The following is a 20,749-nucleotide window of genomic DNA, read 5'->3' on the forward strand; positions in this document are numbered from 1 at the left end:
GGTGAGAGGGTGCCTGGCCCGTTCAAGGAAGGACAGGCCAGAGCAGGACAAACAGTCGGGTAAAGCCTTGAGGGGGTTGGGTTTCACTCAGAGCGTGATAGGAAGCCACTGCAAGGTTTTGCCCCCCGGACCTGGAATGTGAATATGTAATTTAGTAAAGAGAGCTAACCAGAGGAAAAGGTTAATTCATAATTGAATTCAGCTATAAATTGTCAAGCAGACTGGAAAGGTTAAATTGTACTGGAAGATGTAAACTTAGGATGAGTGAGAAGTAAAAGTCGGATATAACTGTGAGAGGTCATAGCGGAGTTAGCAAGATGGTGCAGGAGTCGGAGAGACTTTGTTGAAGGAGCTGGGCTGAGACCGAGATGCTGACAACAGCCTTAGGGTGCCCTTGCCTCCCCTGGGGTCTGGAGGGAGGATCCAGGGAGATCCTCAAAATGGTCGCCACGTTTGTGCTTTTACTTAGTTGTTTTATGGGGGTCCTTTTCCAAGGAGATCTCCTCTGTTCTTTCTCAGACTCCTTATGAGGTAAAAATTATGAAGGAAGGAAAGGTAATTGGGAAACTGTATCTATGATGTTGTCTTTCTATTAATTATCAAGTCCTTGTTTTACGGAAGAGGGGGCAGCTGTCCTCCACCCCACATCTGGGGAGTTAGAACCACAATAGAAAACTGTTCTTAAAGTCCGTAATAAATATCTGCTATTTTAGGCCTAAAAACAAAGACAAAACAAATCTTTGAAAGTATTCTGTTCTGGGAACTAAAGTGATTTCAATGTATCTTCCTTTTTGTCACCCCTCTTGCTATTCTACTTAAAAATCTTTAACCACAGGGGCACCTGGGTAGGTCAGTCAGTTAAGTGGATGAGTCTTGATTTTCTGATCAATATGATCATGATCTTGGTGTTGTGAGAGCGAGCCTCACGTCCGGCCCCTCATTCAGCACGAAGTCTGAGTTTCCCTCTCCCTTTCCCTCTTCCCTTCGTTCTCTCTGTCTCTCTCTCTCTCAAATAAATAAATAAAACCTTAAAAAAAAAAAAGACCTTCAACCACAATTGTCAAAAGCACAGATTTGTTCATTTTAATCTTTATAATCTGTAAAGTGATAAAGGTACTTGCAATTCTCAATGTTTTCACAAGTTGAATTGTGTGACTTTCATACAATTGTTTGTTTTTTTATAAAGTTAAAACCTTATGTTATTGTCAAGACTGAAAGCAAAATTTTATGGGCTGTTGCTTCTGCCAAAGAAACATTGCCTTCCCTTGGTTTAAGGTGTTAAAACACTTAGCAGTGTTTTCTGTCTAATTTTGGAGTGTTGTTTTTTAATTCTGCATTGGAGCAGTTTGCCCTGAAATGTCATGGATATGTATTTTGCCCATAAGTGGATGTATACAGCAAATTTCTCTTGTGACTTTCAGAGGAAGTCGGAGTTAAAATGGAAAATTGCTGTAGGAAGTTGGCATGATTTTAAACTCTTGAGTGCTTGAAGGAGGAGTAAAACCTCTTTCCATTCTCCACTGCATGGAAAATATTAAACTCCTTTTCAGAAAGCAGGGGAGATGATGAATATTATGCATTCTCATCTTTTTCTCATGGGTTCTTGTGATTCAAATCCTATCTCCATTGCAGTGTTATTCTGCATTAAAAATCTTGAATGCCAAGATTAAATCATTATTTCTGTCCTTATTTTTCCTTAAACTTGTCTGGTGCTTTGAGAATATTCATTATGTACCTTTTTTGTTGTAGAGGTTCTAGCAGTATTAGTTCATCTTGACTGATGCCCTTGACTTCAGAGTATAAATAGAAAAATAGAGATAGGTGAAAAGGATTGATTAGCATCTTCCTTCTAAGTGAAACAGTAAACCTATCTAGATGAATCACTAGCTCAAAAGCCTGGAGAATGCATGTTAAAAGAATTAAGGGTAGTGTGGGTGTATGTATGTGTTTGTTTAGTTGATAGGGAAATTTTCTAGAAGAGCTACAGGGATACAAAAATTCTATCTGGTCCGTTTTACTCCCTTTCAGTTTTTATTTTTAAAAAAAGAAAGGCTTCTGAGTTTTGGAGCTGTGGGACTGATTATTTACTTCTTTTTTTTTTTTTTTTTAAGGAAAATTTATTTTAAGTAAAAGGGAAGCGGGATTAATGTTTTATTACTTTTTCGAGTCCCCTACCCTCTCTCCATATATAACTGTGTGTGTGTGTGTGTGTGTATCTATCTATCTATCTATAATATATATAATTACTTCATTATTATTAGGCTTTAATTGTAGAGTTGAAAGGGCTCCGGGAATCCTCTGATTCCTTCTCTGGCAATTTTAAGCCACCACAGACAGGAGAAAACAGTATTTTCGGACTTTCGAGCATTTACTCTGTGCCAAGACTTGGCACATATTAACTCATTTAACCCTGACATCCACCCAGAGAGATAGATACTGTCATTATTCCCACATACCATGTCAGGAGACAGAGGTACAGAGAAGTTCAGCAGCGTACCCCATAGGGAATAGATCTGGAATTTGAATCCAGACCCCAGAGTCTGTGCTCTCAAGCATTGTTACTGCCTGCCTCTTTCCCTCTCCCTTTCTTTCTTGAATTTGCAATTCCAAGGGTGAATTTTCACTCTCACCTTCTCTGATGTGGTGTCCTCAGCTTATCTTTTAAGGCTCCTTTTGGCTTCGTTTTCCTTTTTCTGTACTTGAGGAAGGAACGGCACTTCTCCCACTTCCCACCTCTGTCAGTCACTGCCACTCCCTTTTCTCACCTCCCCCTTGCTCATGTTCTTCCACCCTGAAACTCCATTCCTGCATTCTTCAGTTATTTTACGTCAGGAACTGGTGCTATAATAATGGCTTGACCAGTTCTGAGGAAGAGAACATTCATAGTACAGTTACCTCATGGTGTGTATGTATAACCTCTGTTCCCGTTTACCACATCTTTTTTCACTGCCTTTGCAAAACAACATTCTTCATGCCTTAGATCTTGCTATTAGTGATGCCTTCTTATTCATCCGTGAATATCTCAGATTTCTCAAGAACTTTGAATTTTGACTGTAATCCACGAACATGTCCGTCTCTTTGTAGAAACCATGTAGCATCTGTTTAGGTTACTTATGAAAGTTTATAACTGTGTATCCTAGGATTTTTTGGCTCTTGAGACAACACTGCTATTAATATGTTGAGTGTGTAAATTCCCAAGGAGCATAAAACTGTCAGAGACAGTTGTGTGATTCAGTGTGATAAATGGGTACTTTGGACTGGCTGTTGGCACATTATTTACCTGACTGCATTGCAGGGAAGAGATTAGAGAATGGAGCACTGTCTCCCACCCTCTCATCCCATCCCCTGTAGTCCCTCTCTACTTGGTGTAATCAAGTGGACCCTCCACTTTTACTGAAGATGAAATAATACTGATGAGTTTTCTGCTTCCCAGTGCAAAGACAATCATTACCTGATTACCAAGTCCCATACACGACTGACTTTGCAACAGCAAGTTTGCAGTGATTGCGGCTGTATATTAAGTAAAGAATTTCACCAGATTGTAATGTGCCAACGCAGCGTTCCCCCTCTGTTATTTCCCATCTGTCATTACCATTCCGTAATAGGGTTTAATGCTTGGAGTCTGAGGTGGCTGGCGATGGTTGGTGAGCAGCCCTGTCCTGTTTGTCTTGTTGACTGTGCTGCTGTCTTTTAAAATCATGGATGTTTCTAGGCTGGAATCATTTCTCTCTAGTGGTCCTGACCTCCTTGGGACCCACCCCACCCCCACTGCCACTTCAGTTCCATTGGAAAAAAGATCTTGACTGTTCTTCCTGTTCCTTTCTTTGAATATTGATGTACGTGCTTGCTGAAATCATCTGTGGTATATCCACTTCGTGCACCAAAATTCCATTTTAACTGGCCTATTTATGTTTCCATGACCCTCCACCCAGACCTGGGAACTTTGGCCAGTGGATTAGAGGACAGGGAGTGTATTTCCTCCCAGCGGGAGGGCTCAGGTGTCCCTGTGGCATCCTGTTGTTGCCTCTGGAATATCAGGATGGCATTGTAATACACCTGTTTTCCTGTATATTTTTCCCACCCGACTGAAATTCTCAAAGACTGTGAGCATGCAGTTTAGAGCTTGGCTTGGTGAGATCCTTATAGTGCTAATCTTTTTTTTCCTCCACCTTGTTCCAAACATCATTCCAGATGATACCGTTAGTACCAATTCAAGGAACTCCTTGGTTTTAATAGGCTTTTAGAAATTGGCAGAGGGACTTATATACCATATAGATTTATTTAGAAAAAAATGTAATTTCTCATCAGTGGACTTACAACCAAGCTTTTTGGGGTTCGGCTACCTTCAGCCCAATTTCAGACCTCTGTGCCTTTGCCCTGTGATGTCTTCCAGAAATGCCTTTCTCCCGTGGCACCCTTTTCTATCAAATTGCTCTTCATTCTCTGGCTAAAATTAACAAGTCAGAAAATGACAGATGCTGGCGAGGATGTGGAGAAAGGGGAACCATTCCTCCTACACTGTTGGTGGGAATGCAAGCTGGTGCAGCCACTCTGGAAAACAGCATGGAGGTTCCTCAAAAAGTTGAAAATAGAGCTACCCTATGACCCAGCAATCGCACCACTGGGTATCTACCCTAAAGATACAAACGTAGTGATCCGAAGGGGCACGTGCACCCGAATGTTTATAGCAGCAATGTCTACAATAGCCAAACTATGGAAAGAACCTAGATGTCCATCAACAGATGAATGGATAAAGAAGAGGTGGTATATATATATACAATGGAATACTATGCAGCCATCAAAAGAAAGGAAATCTTGCCATTTGCGACAATGTGGATGGAACTAGAGGGTATTATGCTGAGTGAAATAAATCAGTCAGAGAAAGACTATTAGCATATGATCTCCCTGATATGAGGAAGTTGAGAGGTTGAGAGGTAGCCTGGGGGGTTTGAGGGGTAGGAAAAGAATAAATGAAACAAGATGGTATGGGGAGGGAGAGAAACCATAAGAGACTCTTAATCTCATAAAACAAACTGAGGGTTGCTGGAGGGAGCAGGAAGGGAGAGGGTGGTGGGGTTATGGACATTGGGGAGGGTATGTGCTATGGTGAGTGCTGTGAAGTGTGTAAACCTGGCAATTCACAGACCTGTACCCCTGGGGCTAATAATACATTATATGTTTATTAAAAAAAAAGTATTAAAAAATTTGCTCTTCATTCTCAAAGCCAGCCAAGAGATGATTACCTCTGATGATTACCTCACTGTTCTCCCACCCAGAGCTCATCCTTGTCTTTCCTTGGGCTTAAATATACTTGTATTATTCTAAATGTATTCAGCTCTAATTATACAAAAAATCACCTTACCTATCTATTGTGTTAAACTTGAACTGCTTGTGGCCAAGGCCCGTGTCTCTTTTTCCATTTCTGCTCATAATGTGGTTCCAAATACATAGTAGGTGCTCAATAAATGCAGAGTTGCATTGGATCCTTTATAGTAACAGCACTGGCAGGGGAAGAGGTCGTCTGGCAAAGAAAATAGAACCCGGGTGGAAAAGGGACTGGGGCAGGGATTGTTGGGTTCACTAGTGGGAGGCTAAGGCTGGTGGGGAAGCCGAGACAGGCAGACACGCTGCCAGCGGATGACACCATGCCAGTTTGAGTGGTGGCAGGCATTCTGAGGGGTGTGCACAGAGATGTTAGTGAAGTGTGAGTAGAGGTCGGGGCTGTGGTAGCTGTAGAGGGAACCCTGGAAACAGAAGGTTTCTATGGCTTGACAAGATGAGACATGAAGCATGGGGGAAAGGTAGAGGATGCAGGAGATGCTGGGCATGTTGGAAGGAGGACAACAGTAGCTGGTAACTGGCAGCTGTGACCCTGGAGAAAGGGCCAGAGGGACAGGGCATCCCTTCGAGCAGCAAGGAGTTATAGCAGGTATGAGGGAGGGGAATGGCTATGACCATGGCACTTTGGGAAGGCCAGTAGTGTTAGGCAGTTGGGTGTGTTGTACCTGGTGAGTGAGTGATGTTTGAATTTTGTCTTAGGTAGCTAAAGGCAGCTGAAGACTGGTAGGAGAACCAAATGAGAGCCTTGGCTTAGTTTGGTCAGGAATGAGATCATCTGTGACCATAATGCTGCACAAAACAGGACTCAAAGCACACCTCAGAAATTCAGGTTTTTTTCCCCCCTTCTTCACCTTTTATAAACCACTCTGTGAGGCTGAGTTTTCTGTCCCGGAAGGAAATATTTACAGTCTTGGATACTTCTCGACTTCTCTCAGATTAGGAAAAAAAAAAAGTATTAATAACTTTTATCCATAAACACAGTCTTGGTCTAGTAAGTATTACATCTGGTCTAGTCCATATGTGTACATTTTATTATATAAATAAAATGCCTATTTTATTATTTTATTCTTTCATTCTTTCAAAGGCAGAGCTTTTCCTACTCTTCCAGCTCCTATTTGCTGTAGATGTGCAGCCTGAGGTGGGGAAGAGAGATCTGATAAGCTCCTCCTCCTCCCTGTTTTCCCCCATGACATCCACACTTCCTCTCTGCTCACCAGGCAATACTGGCTTCCTCAGTGTAGACGGGGCCGGTGGGGATAACCGAGGACAGGAAAGTCTGACATGGCATCAGTTTGCCACTGGCATCTTGCCATGGCCGATGTGAACCTGACCTTCTTAGGTTCTCTTTGAGTCCCTCCCACTTCATTCTGTGGCTCTCTCATGGTGTTTTCCTTCATGTGGAATGCACCATCTCTTTCATGCCAGTAGGGTTGCTGAGGCTTTCTCACGGGTCCAGCAGCCTTAGTTCCGGCTCAGATCATGTGGACTTGGCAGTACTCATGGGATATGTAGGTGGAAAAACCCCGGAGTCTTTAGGAAATGCTGTTCTAATACCTAAGAGAGAGGTGGGAGTTAGAAATATGGATGTGGGGCTGACTGCGGTGCAAATGGTGGTAGAAGTCAAGAGAGTGGACACATTTGCCCAACAAAAGACATGGAACCTCACAGAGAAGGTTTTGAAAAGGAGCCGGCAAAGAAGGTGGAAGACGGGAGCATTCTTTCAGCGTATTGCTTCTATGAAGGAAAGGACTGTGCAGAAGTCAGCTCAGACTTGTCGTTTGTGGCTGTTTTTACCCAGAATATGGAACTTACAAATGCACGCATTTTTATTTTATTTGTGAAGACTCTAAAGTGTTGTTTCCCCCCGTGTTGAAAATTGATACTAGTTTTACTTTGGAATTTCTAATGATTTGCAGACAAATTTTAACTTTTTTCTTTCAGTTGTGTATGAACACAGATCAAGATTAGAGAAATCCTTGCAAAAGGAGAGACTTGAACATAAGAAAGCAAAGGAAGGTAAATATAAATGCAGTTTGTGTTCTTTGTTTTTTATCATACTCCCCTTTGAAACATTGTGTGCTAGCTTTACTGTTTTGTTGTTGTTGTTAACAAATTTCTCAAATCAACTCTAAGTCACTTTTATAGGTAGACAGAGAAAGTCAAGCACTATGTTATGCATCGTACAACACAGTAATTTCTGCTCAAGACTGGATTCCGAATCTTTCATTCATTGTGCCGCCTTGAGGTAGTTCATGTTACTGGATACACATATTGTATCAGAAATAAACAGCTTTTCATCTGAATATTACACACATATGTTACTCATGCCTGAAAGTTCTGTCCATAAAGAACCAGGAAGTAACAGCATGTGTTCTCTGGAATATGACAGATTTTATATGTTCATACACACACACACATAGATACATATATACATACATACAGATATGTGCATTTACAACATAATTAATTGATCACATTGTATGGCATCTCTTTTTTTTTTTTTTTTTTTTTGGTATGGTATCTTTTAAGTTAAGCACTTGTTTTCATCTTGTGAAGGCTTTTATTGGCATAGCTGATTGGTTCCATGTGAGAAATTAGTATCTAGCATAGGCTTTATGTAGCATGTGATTTGAAATGATCCACATTCTTACTTTTATTTATTTGCTCATGTTTTATGAAATCATGTGAGGAAATATTAATTAGGTATTCTGTTTAATTATGTTGGTGTGGGGTAGAGGGAGGGAAAAGGGGAGGGCAGTATGGGTTAAGATGTTTTACTGACCCTTGGATTAAACCTGTATGAAGAACAGGAGTTTAACATCATTAAAATACTTTGATAGGATTTGGATTTTCCTTGTCTTTAAATGCAGAGTGATTTTATAGAGCCATCTAGTGGATAATAAAGCTTTAAGAGCATTAAAGATGGTTTCCATGGTTTAAGGTCTCTTTTCAAGTCCTGAGTGATTTTAGCATGCCATCTAGTGGATAGCAATAAATCATCTCTGTCTTTAAATGTGCCTTTTTTTTTTTTTTTTCAGTTTCAAGGAGAGTTAATCACAGAGTGCACATTCTAAATTCATTTTTAATTATTTCATTAAAATGCATATTTTCTTTATTCAAGATATGAATAAGTTAATTACACTCAATTTTCTCCACTTTTTATTTTCAGATTTTCTTGTTTATAAGTTAGAAGCCCAAGAAACACTAAATAAAGGAAGGGTGAGTTTTGGATTTTCTCCTCAATTATTTTATGAAAAGGAGAGGGAAGTAATAGTTGTAAAATCTTTTTGTTGTAAAAAAAACTATGTTGATCATTGGGACTGTAGGGCTGAAATACACACACACACACACACACACACACACACACACGTATGTATTTATTGCTGCCAAAAAAAATCCTGCAGTGTTACTCTCACAGTCCAAATTAACTGGAGAAAAGCAAATTTTTCTCTTACTCTAAGAAAATATATAACCATTAGTTGAATGAAACACTGACATTTTGGAGGTATTAAAACTGAGAAGAGTCAATTCCTCTGAGAGCTGGAAGGCTGTCAGCTTTCAACTCTTCCCTCCTCCAAAAGCCCCAGCTAAAACTGTATGCTTTCTGTTTGCATTTCATAATGTAGCTTCTTTGTAAAGTAAAAGAGTAAAGCAATAAAATAAAGCAATGGAGCAAAAATGCAGTTCATTTTAGAAATTGTAAAAAATGGAAGAAACAACTGGTTGTGGGTGTGCTTGTGTTGGAGCCAAAGCAGGGGTTATGGCATATCAGGTAGATGACCCAGCAAGGGGAGAAGATGGTTGGGTGTCTTGTGCACAGACTGCTTATGGATTGCCCAGGACTATGGTTGTGTGTGGGGTCTGTGGGGTCCACATGTCAGGGTGTTCAGCTGGGACTCACACCTATACCACCGGAGCATGGCTTAGGCTCGTTTCAGTCCTGGCTCTGCTACTAAAGGAAATGTTTGCCCTCGGCTTATTCTTTATCCTTTCTCCATCTCTTCACTCTGTGAAATGGGAGTCTCATTTGGGTAAAGTAATATATGGAGAATTCCTTATCCACTGAAGCACAGGAAAGGGAAAGCACCTTTTCTCTCCCCTTTCTTAAGCCTTGCAAAAGCTTGTGGGGCCTGGACCTAGTCAGTTTACCCCCACGTCCCCTCGGAGCACTGGGCACAGTGTATCAGCCATGCACAGTGACTGTCTCAGGACAAGTTCCTTGTGCAAAGAGCCTTAGCTCTGCTCCAGAGGGGAAGTAAATCATTTCCAGGGCCCCTGCTACACTGCTGTTGTATGATCCCATGTCTTGCTTTTTCTTTATTAAACTCTAGCAAGCTTACAGGAATGTTAAGGCTTCATTCCTGCCCCAGAGACATCGTGGTTCAAGCATAGAATTCATCATAGCTTATATAAGTGAAATAAATGGAATTCTTCTGTTAAGTGCTTTAGGATATGTTTAGCAAGAGAGCTAGATTCGTTATCTTTATGTTAACTATTTTCTTTTCCATTTACAGCAAGATTCCAATAGTAGATACAGTGCGTTGAATGTGCAACATCAGATGTTGAAAGTGAGTAATTTAAAGTTGTTCTTTATGAATGAATTAATGAAAGAGATAAGTAACTCAAGTGATTAAGGAAAGTTTACAGAAAATTGATTTATGTGGTAGGATGGTACATTAAAGTTATATTTCACTAAAAATGACGTAGAATTGTAATATTCCCTCATCTTACCACCCAATTTCAACAATCTTAGTTAGCTTGTTTTACATTTTCTTGTAAATCAGTCTCTCTGGTCACAGAATTTTAAATTTTATTCTTCTCTTTATCCTTTAAGGCTTTTTTGTTTGTGTTTGCTTGCTCAGTTTCTCACAGTGGTTTTCCTTAGATGTTTCTTTTATTTTAGGCACACTGGAGGCAGTAGAACGATTAAATGCCTCCTTCATATTACTAATATTGAATGTGTCCTTTTACCTACCAAAGGAACACGATTTATATTTAAAGATTCTCCTTCCTTGGTTCTTGGGTAAAACTCATTATTGTGTGTCAGGAAGACTTAGAAAGAGAGGGAGAGTGGAAGGGAGAGATTCATGATTTCTGTCAAGATAGAAGAGAGGAGTGGATGCCATTAAGCTTGTTGCACAGCAGGCAAACCCTGCCATGATCTCCATGCCTCCAGCCTCCCTCCCTTGCCCGCCTTGCTTTTTGTCTGATGTTGTCTTTCCTCCTGTATCAGGAGAGCGAATGCTTTTTATTGAAGCCAGAAGCTTTCGTGGTATCAAGAAAGCAGTGCAGGGATTAAAACAGACCATCCTTTAACATTAGCATTTGGGGACTGTGGGATATACCTAGATTGTGATTTCAGTGTCGTATTATGACTAGGAGTAAGGTAAATAAGAATCATTCCATAAACAATGTGTATTACTTCCCCAAAGGGAAAGAAATCTTTTTCTTTTTTTTAAACTGGATTACCAGGAAGCCTGAAAATTAAAGAAAGGAAATAAAAAGTGTTGCTGGGAAAACATCAGATTGAAAAAGGAAGTCTGGAATAGCTGTGGAGGGGTAATTTTTCTGTTAGCTTTACTTTGTCTCCACAGCAATTTGAGCTGCTGGGAGTCTCCCCAATCTTTCCCCTTTCCATCTCCCATGGCTAAGTTCTAACTTCTTGTTTTTACCGACAATCAAAATGAAGGGGAAAATTGGTTTTGGCCATAATCCCAAACCCTTGATTTGAAATGTAAGGGAAATGGAGGGGAGCTGCCCCAATTAAAAGCAACCCAAGGAAAACAGAGCCTCCTGCTTCATCTGTTTTTTCTTGAGAGAGAAAGGCTGTAGATTCTGTGGTATAATTTAGAGAATGTACATCTCTGCTCAGGTTCTCATCTTTGCAGAGTCAACACGAGGAGCTGAAGAAACAGCACAGCGACTTGGAGGAGGAACATCGCAAACAAGGAGAAGACTTCAGTAGGACGTTTAATGACCATAAGCAGAAGTACCTGCAGCTACAGCAAGAGAAAGAACAAGAACTTTCTAAGCTAAAAGGTACTTGGAAGTCTGATTAGCTAGTTTATATGGAAATAACTACTCAGCTTAATGTTTCAGTAAAGCAGTAGAATTGGGTTTGTTTGCATGGCGATGGATTCACATTTCCCAGGTGGTGCTTTACCCTCCACTTACTTCTTTGTAACATTTCACAATTATCCTTATCCCTTGGGGTTTTTTAGGAAACAGAATAGAATACTTGGTGTTTCTCAATGGGGCACATTGGCCACACCGGGCAAGACAGTTCTCATTTTACATGCGTTGTAAGATATTTAGTATCTCTGACCCCAACTCACAAAATACCCTCAGTGCTCCGCATTCAGTGTGATGAGTGATCAAGGTCACCCCATGCATTTCCTGATCTCCAAGGGGCCAAAGAAACTACCTGTTGATCACTAGTAGTAGCTCTGAAAAGCTCAGGATCCAGAGTCTGAGCCTGGTGACCCCTGGCCTCTTCAGTTACTAGTTATATGACATGGACAAATGGTATGATCACCAGAGGTCATCATCTGTAGAACTGGGATACTCATAAAAAGTTATCAGCTTTATGGTGAGTGCTGTGAAGTATGTAAACCTGGCGATTCACAGACATGTCCCTCTGGAGCTAATAATACATTATATGTTAATAAAAAAATAAAAAATTATTTTAAAAATAAATAAATAAATTACCCCCCCCAAAAGTTATCAACTTCATAGGGTTGGTGCGAGGATTAAATAATTGATGTAAAGCAGCTAGGACAGTTACTGACACACGATCAGTGTAAGCTTGAGGTATTTTCATAGTATTTTTTTTTATAAAGATTTTTATTTATTTATTTGACAGAGATCACAAGTAGGCAGAGAGGCAGGCAGAGAGAGAGGGGGAAGCAGGCTTCCTGCTGAGCAGAGAGCCCAATGCGGGCTCTATCCCAGGTCTCTGGGATCATGACCTGAGCCGAAGGCAGAGGCTTTAACCCACCAAGCCACCTAGGTGCCCCGAGGTGTTTTCATAGTATTAGGAAACAAATTGTATCACTCTGAATGTATGCAAATTCTGAAAAAGAAAAATACTCTGCAGTCACCTATTCAGGTGCTAAATAGGTTTGAAGTGTGAGAATTGGTTTAAAAAGTCACATGGTGCTTGTGAAAACAACGGTGAAATCCAAGGAAGGTCTGTGGTCGAGTTAATCTACTGCGCCAAATAATATTTTGATTTTATATAAGATATCATCATGGAAGGAAGCTGAGTGACAAGTACTTTGATCTTCTCTGTACTTTTATGTGCAGTTTTGTCTGTAAGTATTTTCAAATAATAAGTTATAACAAAAAGGCACACAAGAGTTAAGTAGCCATTGAGGCAGATTATAAAAGGTTAAGGTCGTCTTGAGTGAGTTGGGCCATGTCTACGCAAGAGCTGTAGACATGCAGGGATGTTGGTTGGCTGTTGGTGATCTGGCAGACGGTGGGGGTCATTAAGATAACAAACAGAGAAACGTCTTCACAAAGGAAGTATAAAGCATGTTTTCTTATGTCTACTCTATAGTCCTTTCTTTGAAGCAAAGTGCATTTAGAGTAAAATTTTAACAAATTATATGTAGAAGTTATAAATCAGAACCATGGAAAATAGGAGGACACAAGTATGTGAGTTCTGCATACTAAAATAATTTAAGCCTCATAACCTGGTCTGAACTTTCCGGCAGCCAAGACAGAAAGGGAAAGGCAGTAAGTTATGGGGCTCTTATCATCAGAAAGGGAACATACCTACCCTGTGTGTGGGGCACGGGAGGGAGAAACAGACAAAGGGGAAGAAAGAGAAGAGGCGAGAGAGAAGAGTATTTCTGGTATCAGTTGATTTTTGGAAGAAATTTCTCAGAGGCCTTAAACAATAGGGTGTGACAATGCTTTTGGTGACAACTTTATGAGCAGTTTCTCCATTGGCACTTTTGTTTGATTCTGATCTTTGATAAAAGCTTCGGACGGTAAGTTAAACATGTGGTGATGGATGCAGGTCAGTGGTGGCAACTCAGACATATAATCCAGGTAGTCTCTGGTCAAGTTTAATGTGATACCAGGAGAGAATTTAGAATTCCTGGGAGATAAACTGGTCGCATAGAAGCTTAGATAATTATTCTTTTCATTTCTGTTATAATAATAGCTGACACTTAACAAATGTTTACCATGTGCTAGTATCAGGTGAAACTCTCATGTAGTTATTTTATTTTAATTCTCATAACAACCTGTAAGCTAGGCATTGTGTTTAGCCTAATTTAACAAAGGGAGAAACTGAGGCTTTATAAAGTTAATTAACTTACTCAAGGCAATACAGTTAAGGCACAGAAGCAACTGCCATTAGGTTTATGATCTGAAACTCTTTTAGAAGCTAGCAGTTTGGGTATTTGTGTGTACGTACATGTGTCTGTGTGTATGTGTATGCCCGTGTGTGTATGCGTGTGTGGTGTGTGTGTGCATGTGTGTGTGAGAAACCCCATCCAGCCAACAGTACACTGACAGTCCCCTTGGATTGCCAGTGGTGTCCTATTTTGACCTTTGAGTTAGAACCTTTCCCACCTTATTCTTGACCTCTCCCCTACACCCAGTTAGCCATCCAGAGCTCAGGGGTGAGGCAGGGACAATAAAGGCATAAATATGGACAGAAAATGTGGTGAGAGACGGCAACGGGCACTTCGCTTCAGTGCTGAGTGCCGCACTGGAGAGCTGGTGTTTTGTCTGCAGGAAGTGACTGCCACTCAGGGACAGCTTGCCCAGCACAGTGCAGACTCAGACCTGCTGTCTCAGCGTCATTATTAACAGCCTCCCCTTTCACTTTCAAAGGTGTCTCCCACTGAAAAATGAATTATGTTGTCACCTGCCACCATTCACCTTCTGCTGAGTCTTGTCACGTGAGAATAGCCTCATGTTGCCGGGTCTTAGTAAACCCAGATCCTTGATTTTAAATGGTGCCAACTATTCATATGTGGAAAACTCCTCATAGGCCAAAGCTGCAGGGGTCAGGGGGGACAAAAAATGTGAGTTGGATTCAGCCCCAGGACTGTCAGTTTATAACATCTGATGTCCAGATACAGCAAAAGTAAGAAATTCACCAAGAGGGAAGGAGAGGTGGGCCTGGAATCTTTAAGTCACTGAGGCTGTTCCCTGAACAGCTTCTCTTGAGATTAAAGAGATTATAGGACTTTTCTCAGACAGCTACAACCTCACATTGCTGCCCTGGAAGGAACTGTCCTATTGCTGTTGGGAGGGGAATTTGTATCAGGCAAGAACTCAGTAGTCGGAGAAAGAAAATATATTGAGAATTTTTAAGCAGGTAAATGAGGTTTCTCTCTGTCTCTTTGTTTCTTGAGTTATCTTTGTAATCAAAATACTTTTGGGGTCTCTGGAAATTATTCATGCTATGAGAAATAGGATTTGTACTTTTTGTTAACTTTTCTTTTTAATTTGGAGAGACTCAAATCTTACTCCATCCCCGCCTGTTACATTTTATTCCTGAAGACTTACTTACAGAAATACTTCATTTTTAACTCCTGAGTAACTAGAAATCCTTACTTCTGCACTGTGTGTAGCTTCCTTAAAAGTATTTAAACTGCCGAACCAGATTGCGTTAGAATGGCAAGCTGAATCCATGTCACATCCCAAAATAATAGAGTTTTTCTTGATTTGGTATATAATACTGTCAAAGTTCAAAACAAATCCTAAAAATAGTTGTGTGAAGGTTTAGATATGAAAATAATGGAATCGGAAGCCAGAAAAATCTCAAGGCTTTATGCATGATTTTTTCCCCCACAAATAGAAACCGTGTACAATTTGAGAGAAGAGAATAGACAACTCCGGAAGGCACACCAGGACATGCATACACAGCTCCAAGACGTCAAGGTAAAACAAAACCTGGCATTTGACTGCTTAGTATTGCCCTGCTTTACTTTGTAGAATAGTTTTACGAGTCATTCCCTAATTGACCTCCATTACAAACCCACATTGTTATTTTGGGCTTTGCATAAACCTGGAGTGTGCCCGCTACTTTTACCGCATCTGTGTTAGAAGCTAAAAGATGGTCTGAAAATCCAAACATTTTCATTAGTACCAAAGTGATTCTTTGGCTAGATGGTTGGATTTTAATAAGCTTTTTATTTACAAAGGTTTATTAATAATGAAGTATTTGTTCCTTTAGTTTTGATTTCATTGTAAGGGATTATGATATTTAGAAAGCTCGTTTTAGGTTTCAGAATACTACTTTTATCATATTCTCTCTACAATGATTTTTACACTTAGCAAGTGCTTCAAGAACAGCGAACAAGCAGGCAAGCAAACTGCGTTTGGGTGCTCATACCACTGTCAGCCGAAGAAGAATCTGTCTTAGAATGTTAAATCTGAACATGTAAAATTCTTTTTTGTGTAGCAACAGCATAAGAATTTACTCTCCGAGCATGAACAACTTGTAGTGACTTTGGAAGACCACAAGAGTGCGCTAGCTGCTGCACAGGTTAGAAGGGTAGCAGCCTCTATGGTTTCTCATAACAATCTGCTTAACATTTCCAAATTTCTTTATGCATGTAGTCTCTTACAAGCCAGTCTGCAGTGAGTTCTTAGGACAGAGCTCTCCTGATCCTGAGGATCATGCATGCTTTCAAAATTCAATCAAGAGACTATAAAATAAGGTTTTGATTATTTTTTTGCACTGGTAGTGTGGTACCCATGACCGTCTGTCTATACCCTCCACCAGCCCCTACATGCAATGGTCAAATGCTTGTTTAAATCACAGATATTAGGGGTGCCTGGGTGGCTCAGTGGGTTAAGCCGCTGCCTTCGGCTCAGGTCATGATCCCAGGTCCTGGGTTCAAGCCCCACATCGGGCTTTCTGCTCAGCAGGGAGCCTGCTTCCTCCTCTCTCTCTGCCTGCCTCTCTGCCTACTTGTGATTTCTCTCTGTCAAATAAATAAATAAAATCTTTAAAAAAAAAATCACAGATATTAATCCATATATATGGTCTTCTACCACTTTCTGACCTGTGGTGATTCTTATGGGATCTATAGGATGTTATGATGCTAGCTACCAAACAAATTATTGTCAGACTTTTCTTCCATCCCTCCCTCCCTTGCTTCCGTATCCCAACCTACACACACTCTTTTTAGGACTAGCCTTATGTGTTCTTGGCCAAATTACAGAAAATAAGAGATCTCATGTCAGTGGAGAAGGGAAAATGAGTCGTAAATTCCGTTTTTCAAAGCCTAGAACACTCCCTGGCACAGAGCAGGCCCTCAGGAGTTATTTATTGAATGTACAAATGAACGATACCATACTGTGTTTTACAGCTTTCTAGAAGAAGTAAACAAACAGGAATGGCTAGCTTAGTCACTAGGTTTGTACTTTTTTTCAGTTGGAGGAATTAAGAGGAAAACCAGCTATCTGTCTTATCGGGAGACTATGTGTAATTTTTTTGTCTTTGTAAAATTATAAAAAGTAGAACACGCTGGGCCCTGACCCATCTCATAGACTGTGTTCGTGGGACTCCTTTTCAAGGTAGCCATTGAGTATCCCTATGAAACTCTAGCTGTGTGGTAATTTTTTACAGGTGTACAAATTAATTGTCTTTAAGAGATCATTTCATTTAAAACCTTATTTATAAAATTTTTACCAAATATTATTTTATTTGAGGCTGTTTTTCATGCTGAAAAATGCGACAAACCAATTTGAATATTCTGTGTGCTGTCATGGCCTCAAATATTAGACTAAGCAACAGTATGAAAATCCAGAGAAATGTAAGTAAAATAGTGCATTTAATGACCAAAACCAAATTCCGTAGTAAGCACACTGGCAGTTTTACGGACAGGATTTTGCAATAGGAAAAGATTTTATTAATGTAACTTATGTGTAGTATTCTATTTCTTTAAAAATATTTTCTGCTTCTTTGAGAAGGGGCTCAAGTTGGCCTGCCTACCACCCCCTTTAAATCATTCTGCCAGAACTAGGTGTAGTACTTAATAGTCCCACCTCAGATCCCCGTATTAATACTTTTCCCTGGATCTCCTTAGAAAAGAAATGCTGCTTCCAGTGTCTACATTTCTGATGTAAATCATCTTATGAGATTGTGACTTGACATCCTGATTTTTTTTAAAGATTTATTTATTTATTTGAGAGAGAATGAGAGAGTGCGCATGCATGGCGGAAGGGGGAGAGGGAGAGAGACAATCTCTAGCAGACTCTGAGCTGAGCACAGAGCCTGACGTGGGGCACAACCTCATGACCCCGAGATCGTGACCTGAGCCGAAACTAGGAGTTGGATGTTCAACTGACTGAGCCACCCAGGTGCCTGACAACCCAATTTATAAGTGTAGTTGAGTGAGGGGACAGCAAGAACAGAATACAGGGATGCCTGGGTGGCTCAGTTGGTTAAGCATCTGCCTTCAACTTAGGTTATGATCCCAAGGTTCTCAGATCGAGCCCTGCATCTGGATCCTTGCTCCCGGAGGAGCCTGCTTCTCCCTCTGCCTGCCCCTTCCCTTGCTTGTGCTCTCTCTCTGACAAATAAATAAAATCTTAAAGAAAAAAAAAAAAGAATACAATTTGAGTTTATAGTGTGTCAGGGATCATCATAAGAACTTTTTATACAGAATTTTATTTAATGTTCACAGTCTACTGAGTTATATTATATATTGTGTCCTTTTTATAACTAAATAAAAGGAGGTCGAGGGGAAATAAAATAGCTGGCCCAAGATCAGCGACCAGAACGGAGCTTAGAGTTTAAGTCCTCTTGACATCACGGCCATGTGTACCTCTTCAGTTGGTGTTTTTGGAGACTTTCCTGCATCACAGTTACCTGTGTAACTGTGTGGACTTGCCCCACACCTACTGAGTGATCGTTTCTAGGGTGGGGGCTGAGGAGATTGCACTTTTAACACGATCCTTCTGGGATTCTCAGGGCACACTGATATTGGAGTACTGCAGCATAACTGCTTTCAAATATATATCTAGGAGGAGGAGAAAGAAGAAATATTTCTTAAAAGTATCACTATGTGGATGTCTTTTTTAAAAAATTTTCTTTGACCACCAAAGTTGGTTTGCAGATGTTTTGATAGATTTCTGGGATAAGGGCCATTATTAGCCATATGGCATACCTTTATACAAACTGCAAGGATGAATGCCTCTGAGACAGATTTAGCAAGAAAACTACTGCACCTTTGTGTGAATTGGATAAAAAAGTGCCCCCCCCCTTTGCTGGGGTGGAAGAGTGCACGACTGGGGCGGTGGGAGTACCAGCTGAATTCTAGCTTCCACTCACCACTCTGCTGTGCCCATTGGCTGGGAAACTTGTCCAGAAGAGATTTCTGTGTTTTTCGTATGTGTTTATGTAGGTGTGTCTTTACACACACAGCATTTCTGTTTTAGGATAACAGTGTTGGTGCATATGATGAGCTAAGTATGAGCAATGTCTATTGATTTTCTTAGTTAAGGTATTTGATTTTTTTTTTCTGTCTTTCTAGCTCCTTGTACTAAAGATATTGTGCATGCACACACACATACATACCACCACCGCACAGACACACCTGGATGAGTTAATTTTACTTCAATACTTACATCAGTGGCTTTATCACCTGAGAAGAAAGGAGGTTCACAATGGAGGAATAAAAATCTAGGCTCGTTTCATACCAATGCTGTTGCTTTCCTAAATCTGCAGAACACAATACCAGAAGCGTTCTGGAAAGTTAGGGAACCCTATTCGAGCACAGATTGATGGGGGGTTGAGGGCCTGAGTGGTTTTATAAATAAATAACTAAATATACATAAAGATTTACTTAGTTACTTATTTTAAACTTGTGATTCCTTTTCACTGAAAAACGTTACTCAGACCATATTGGTAAAAGATACCTGCACTTGTATTTATATAATTATGTGAATTTTTGAACAGATTTTTTTAATGCTATAAAACTGACGGCAAACTATCTTTTAATGATATTTATACCAGAAAGTTATTTATAAAAATTCTGACTGTTTAACATAGCATGAAAAACTAACATCTGTCTTAGATCTTTTTTTTCCCTCCGTTCCCTTTATATCTAATTCTCATTTGCATGTGCTTAAAAATGGTTAAGCGTGTCCAAGTGAGAATAGCTAATGCATGGAAATAATGTGCATCTTTTTCCTAACTTGTTCTTGGGTATAATATTTTAGACTTGTCTTCCAGTGAACCCTAATGTCCATTCATGAACGATATCTCTTTCCCTCCTCAAATTGTACAATTGCGTCCAATTGTGCAATTTACACACAGACACAAGTTGCAGAATATAAACAGTTGAGAGATACTCTGAATAGGATTCCAAGCCTTCGAAACCCAGAGCAAGCAGAGCAGCAGAATGTTACCCAGGTGACACATTCTCCACAAGGTGACAACACAGTGAGGGAGAACGCAGCCGGGGAGCCACAGGAGGTAAGAGGCATGAACCGGTATTCTGTGATGGGGTCACGTTCCCTGTCAAGCTGTCATCAGATGAACTGCTCTAAATATTGCCAACTCTTCCTTCAGAACAGTGGTTCTCAGATTTCGGCGTTTATCAGAATCCCCAGCAGAGCTGTTAGAACGCAGAGAGTTGGGCTCTAGCCCAGAATTTCCAGTTCAGTTATTTTGGGATGAAGCCTGAAGATTTCCATTTCTAACTGATTCAGCTGGTCTGGGGAGGACAATCAGAGCTACTGCTACAGTATTTTCTGGGAAAGACTTCACTGGTTTATTTGTTCATGTGGGTTTATTTATTTTTTTTTTTGAAGGGGCTGTTGTGTCTGAATTTTTAAATTTTCTTTTTGTTCCTGTTGTTTGGTTTTTTGGGGGGTAGAGTAAGAAGATTAAATGATCATGAGGCTGTTCTATAAAAGCCCACTCAAGAATTAAAAGTTGGTAGTATAGTTGAACTTGGTGCAGTGCTAGGTCCACACAGAACAAGCCAAAAATTGTATTTAAGTGGCTTTTATAAAACTGTCAAAGATATGGTGCTAGTCTCTTAATCCACTTTTTTTTTGTTTGTTTGTTATTCCTGCTTTCATAAAAGTTGAGCCTTGCTTAAGAGTGTCTTCTAAGTGGGACATCAAAAGTAGGGTCACCCCTGTCCTCAATTCTAAAGAAGTTGTTGTTTTAATCACATGCGTAATACAAATGACAAATATGGCTATCTTTCTCCTGGAGAAAGTTGTTTTTAACAACGAATGTTTGAGAAGCTGTGTCCTGAGTTACCATCTTATGGGAATAATTAAGTCTCTACAAGTGGACTTCATAGAAGTCTTCAGTCTGGCAGAGCACTCCTTCACAGGCAAGACCGTTTCTGTCTTCATGGATCCTTCCTTGTTACTATTAGGAAAACATGACCAGATCCCTGGCCTGGGAATTGGT

General features: G+C 40.2%; 1 protein-coding gene across 4 annotated transcripts in view; it reads left to right on the top strand.

Annotated features, from left to right (window-relative positions):
• LOC111147286 (golgi integral membrane protein 4) overlaps positions 1–20,749 on the top strand; it is a 79,379-nt gene that overhangs the window by 39,333 nt on the left and 19,297 nt on the right. For 2 of the 4 annotated variants that reach the window (XM_022503248.1, XM_022503252.1), the window contains exons 2-8: positions 7,282–7,356; positions 8,510–8,559; positions 9,855–9,908; positions 11,229–11,379; positions 15,164–15,246; positions 15,770–15,853; positions 19,637–19,795. In XM_022503248.1, coding sequence (XP_022358956.1) covers positions 7,282–7,356; positions 8,510–8,559; positions 9,855–9,908; positions 11,229–11,379; positions 15,164–15,246; positions 15,770–15,853; positions 19,637–19,795 — 656 coding nt within the window. The remainder of the gene's footprint in view (positions 1–7,281; positions 7,357–8,509; positions 8,560–9,854; positions 9,909–11,228; positions 11,380–15,163; positions 15,247–15,769; positions 15,854–19,636; positions 19,796–20,749) is intronic. The other 2 variants (XM_022503272.1, XM_022503262.1) reach the window with 1 other exon arrangement.

This window comes from Enhydra lutris, unplaced genomic scaffold (genome assembly GCF_002288905.1).
Source record: "Enhydra lutris kenyoni isolate GAN:26980312 unplaced genomic scaffold, ASM228890v2 scaffoldscaffold2, whole genome shotgun sequence".
Lineage (NCBI taxonomy): Eukaryota > Metazoa > Chordata > Mammalia > Carnivora > Mustelidae > Enhydra > Enhydra lutris.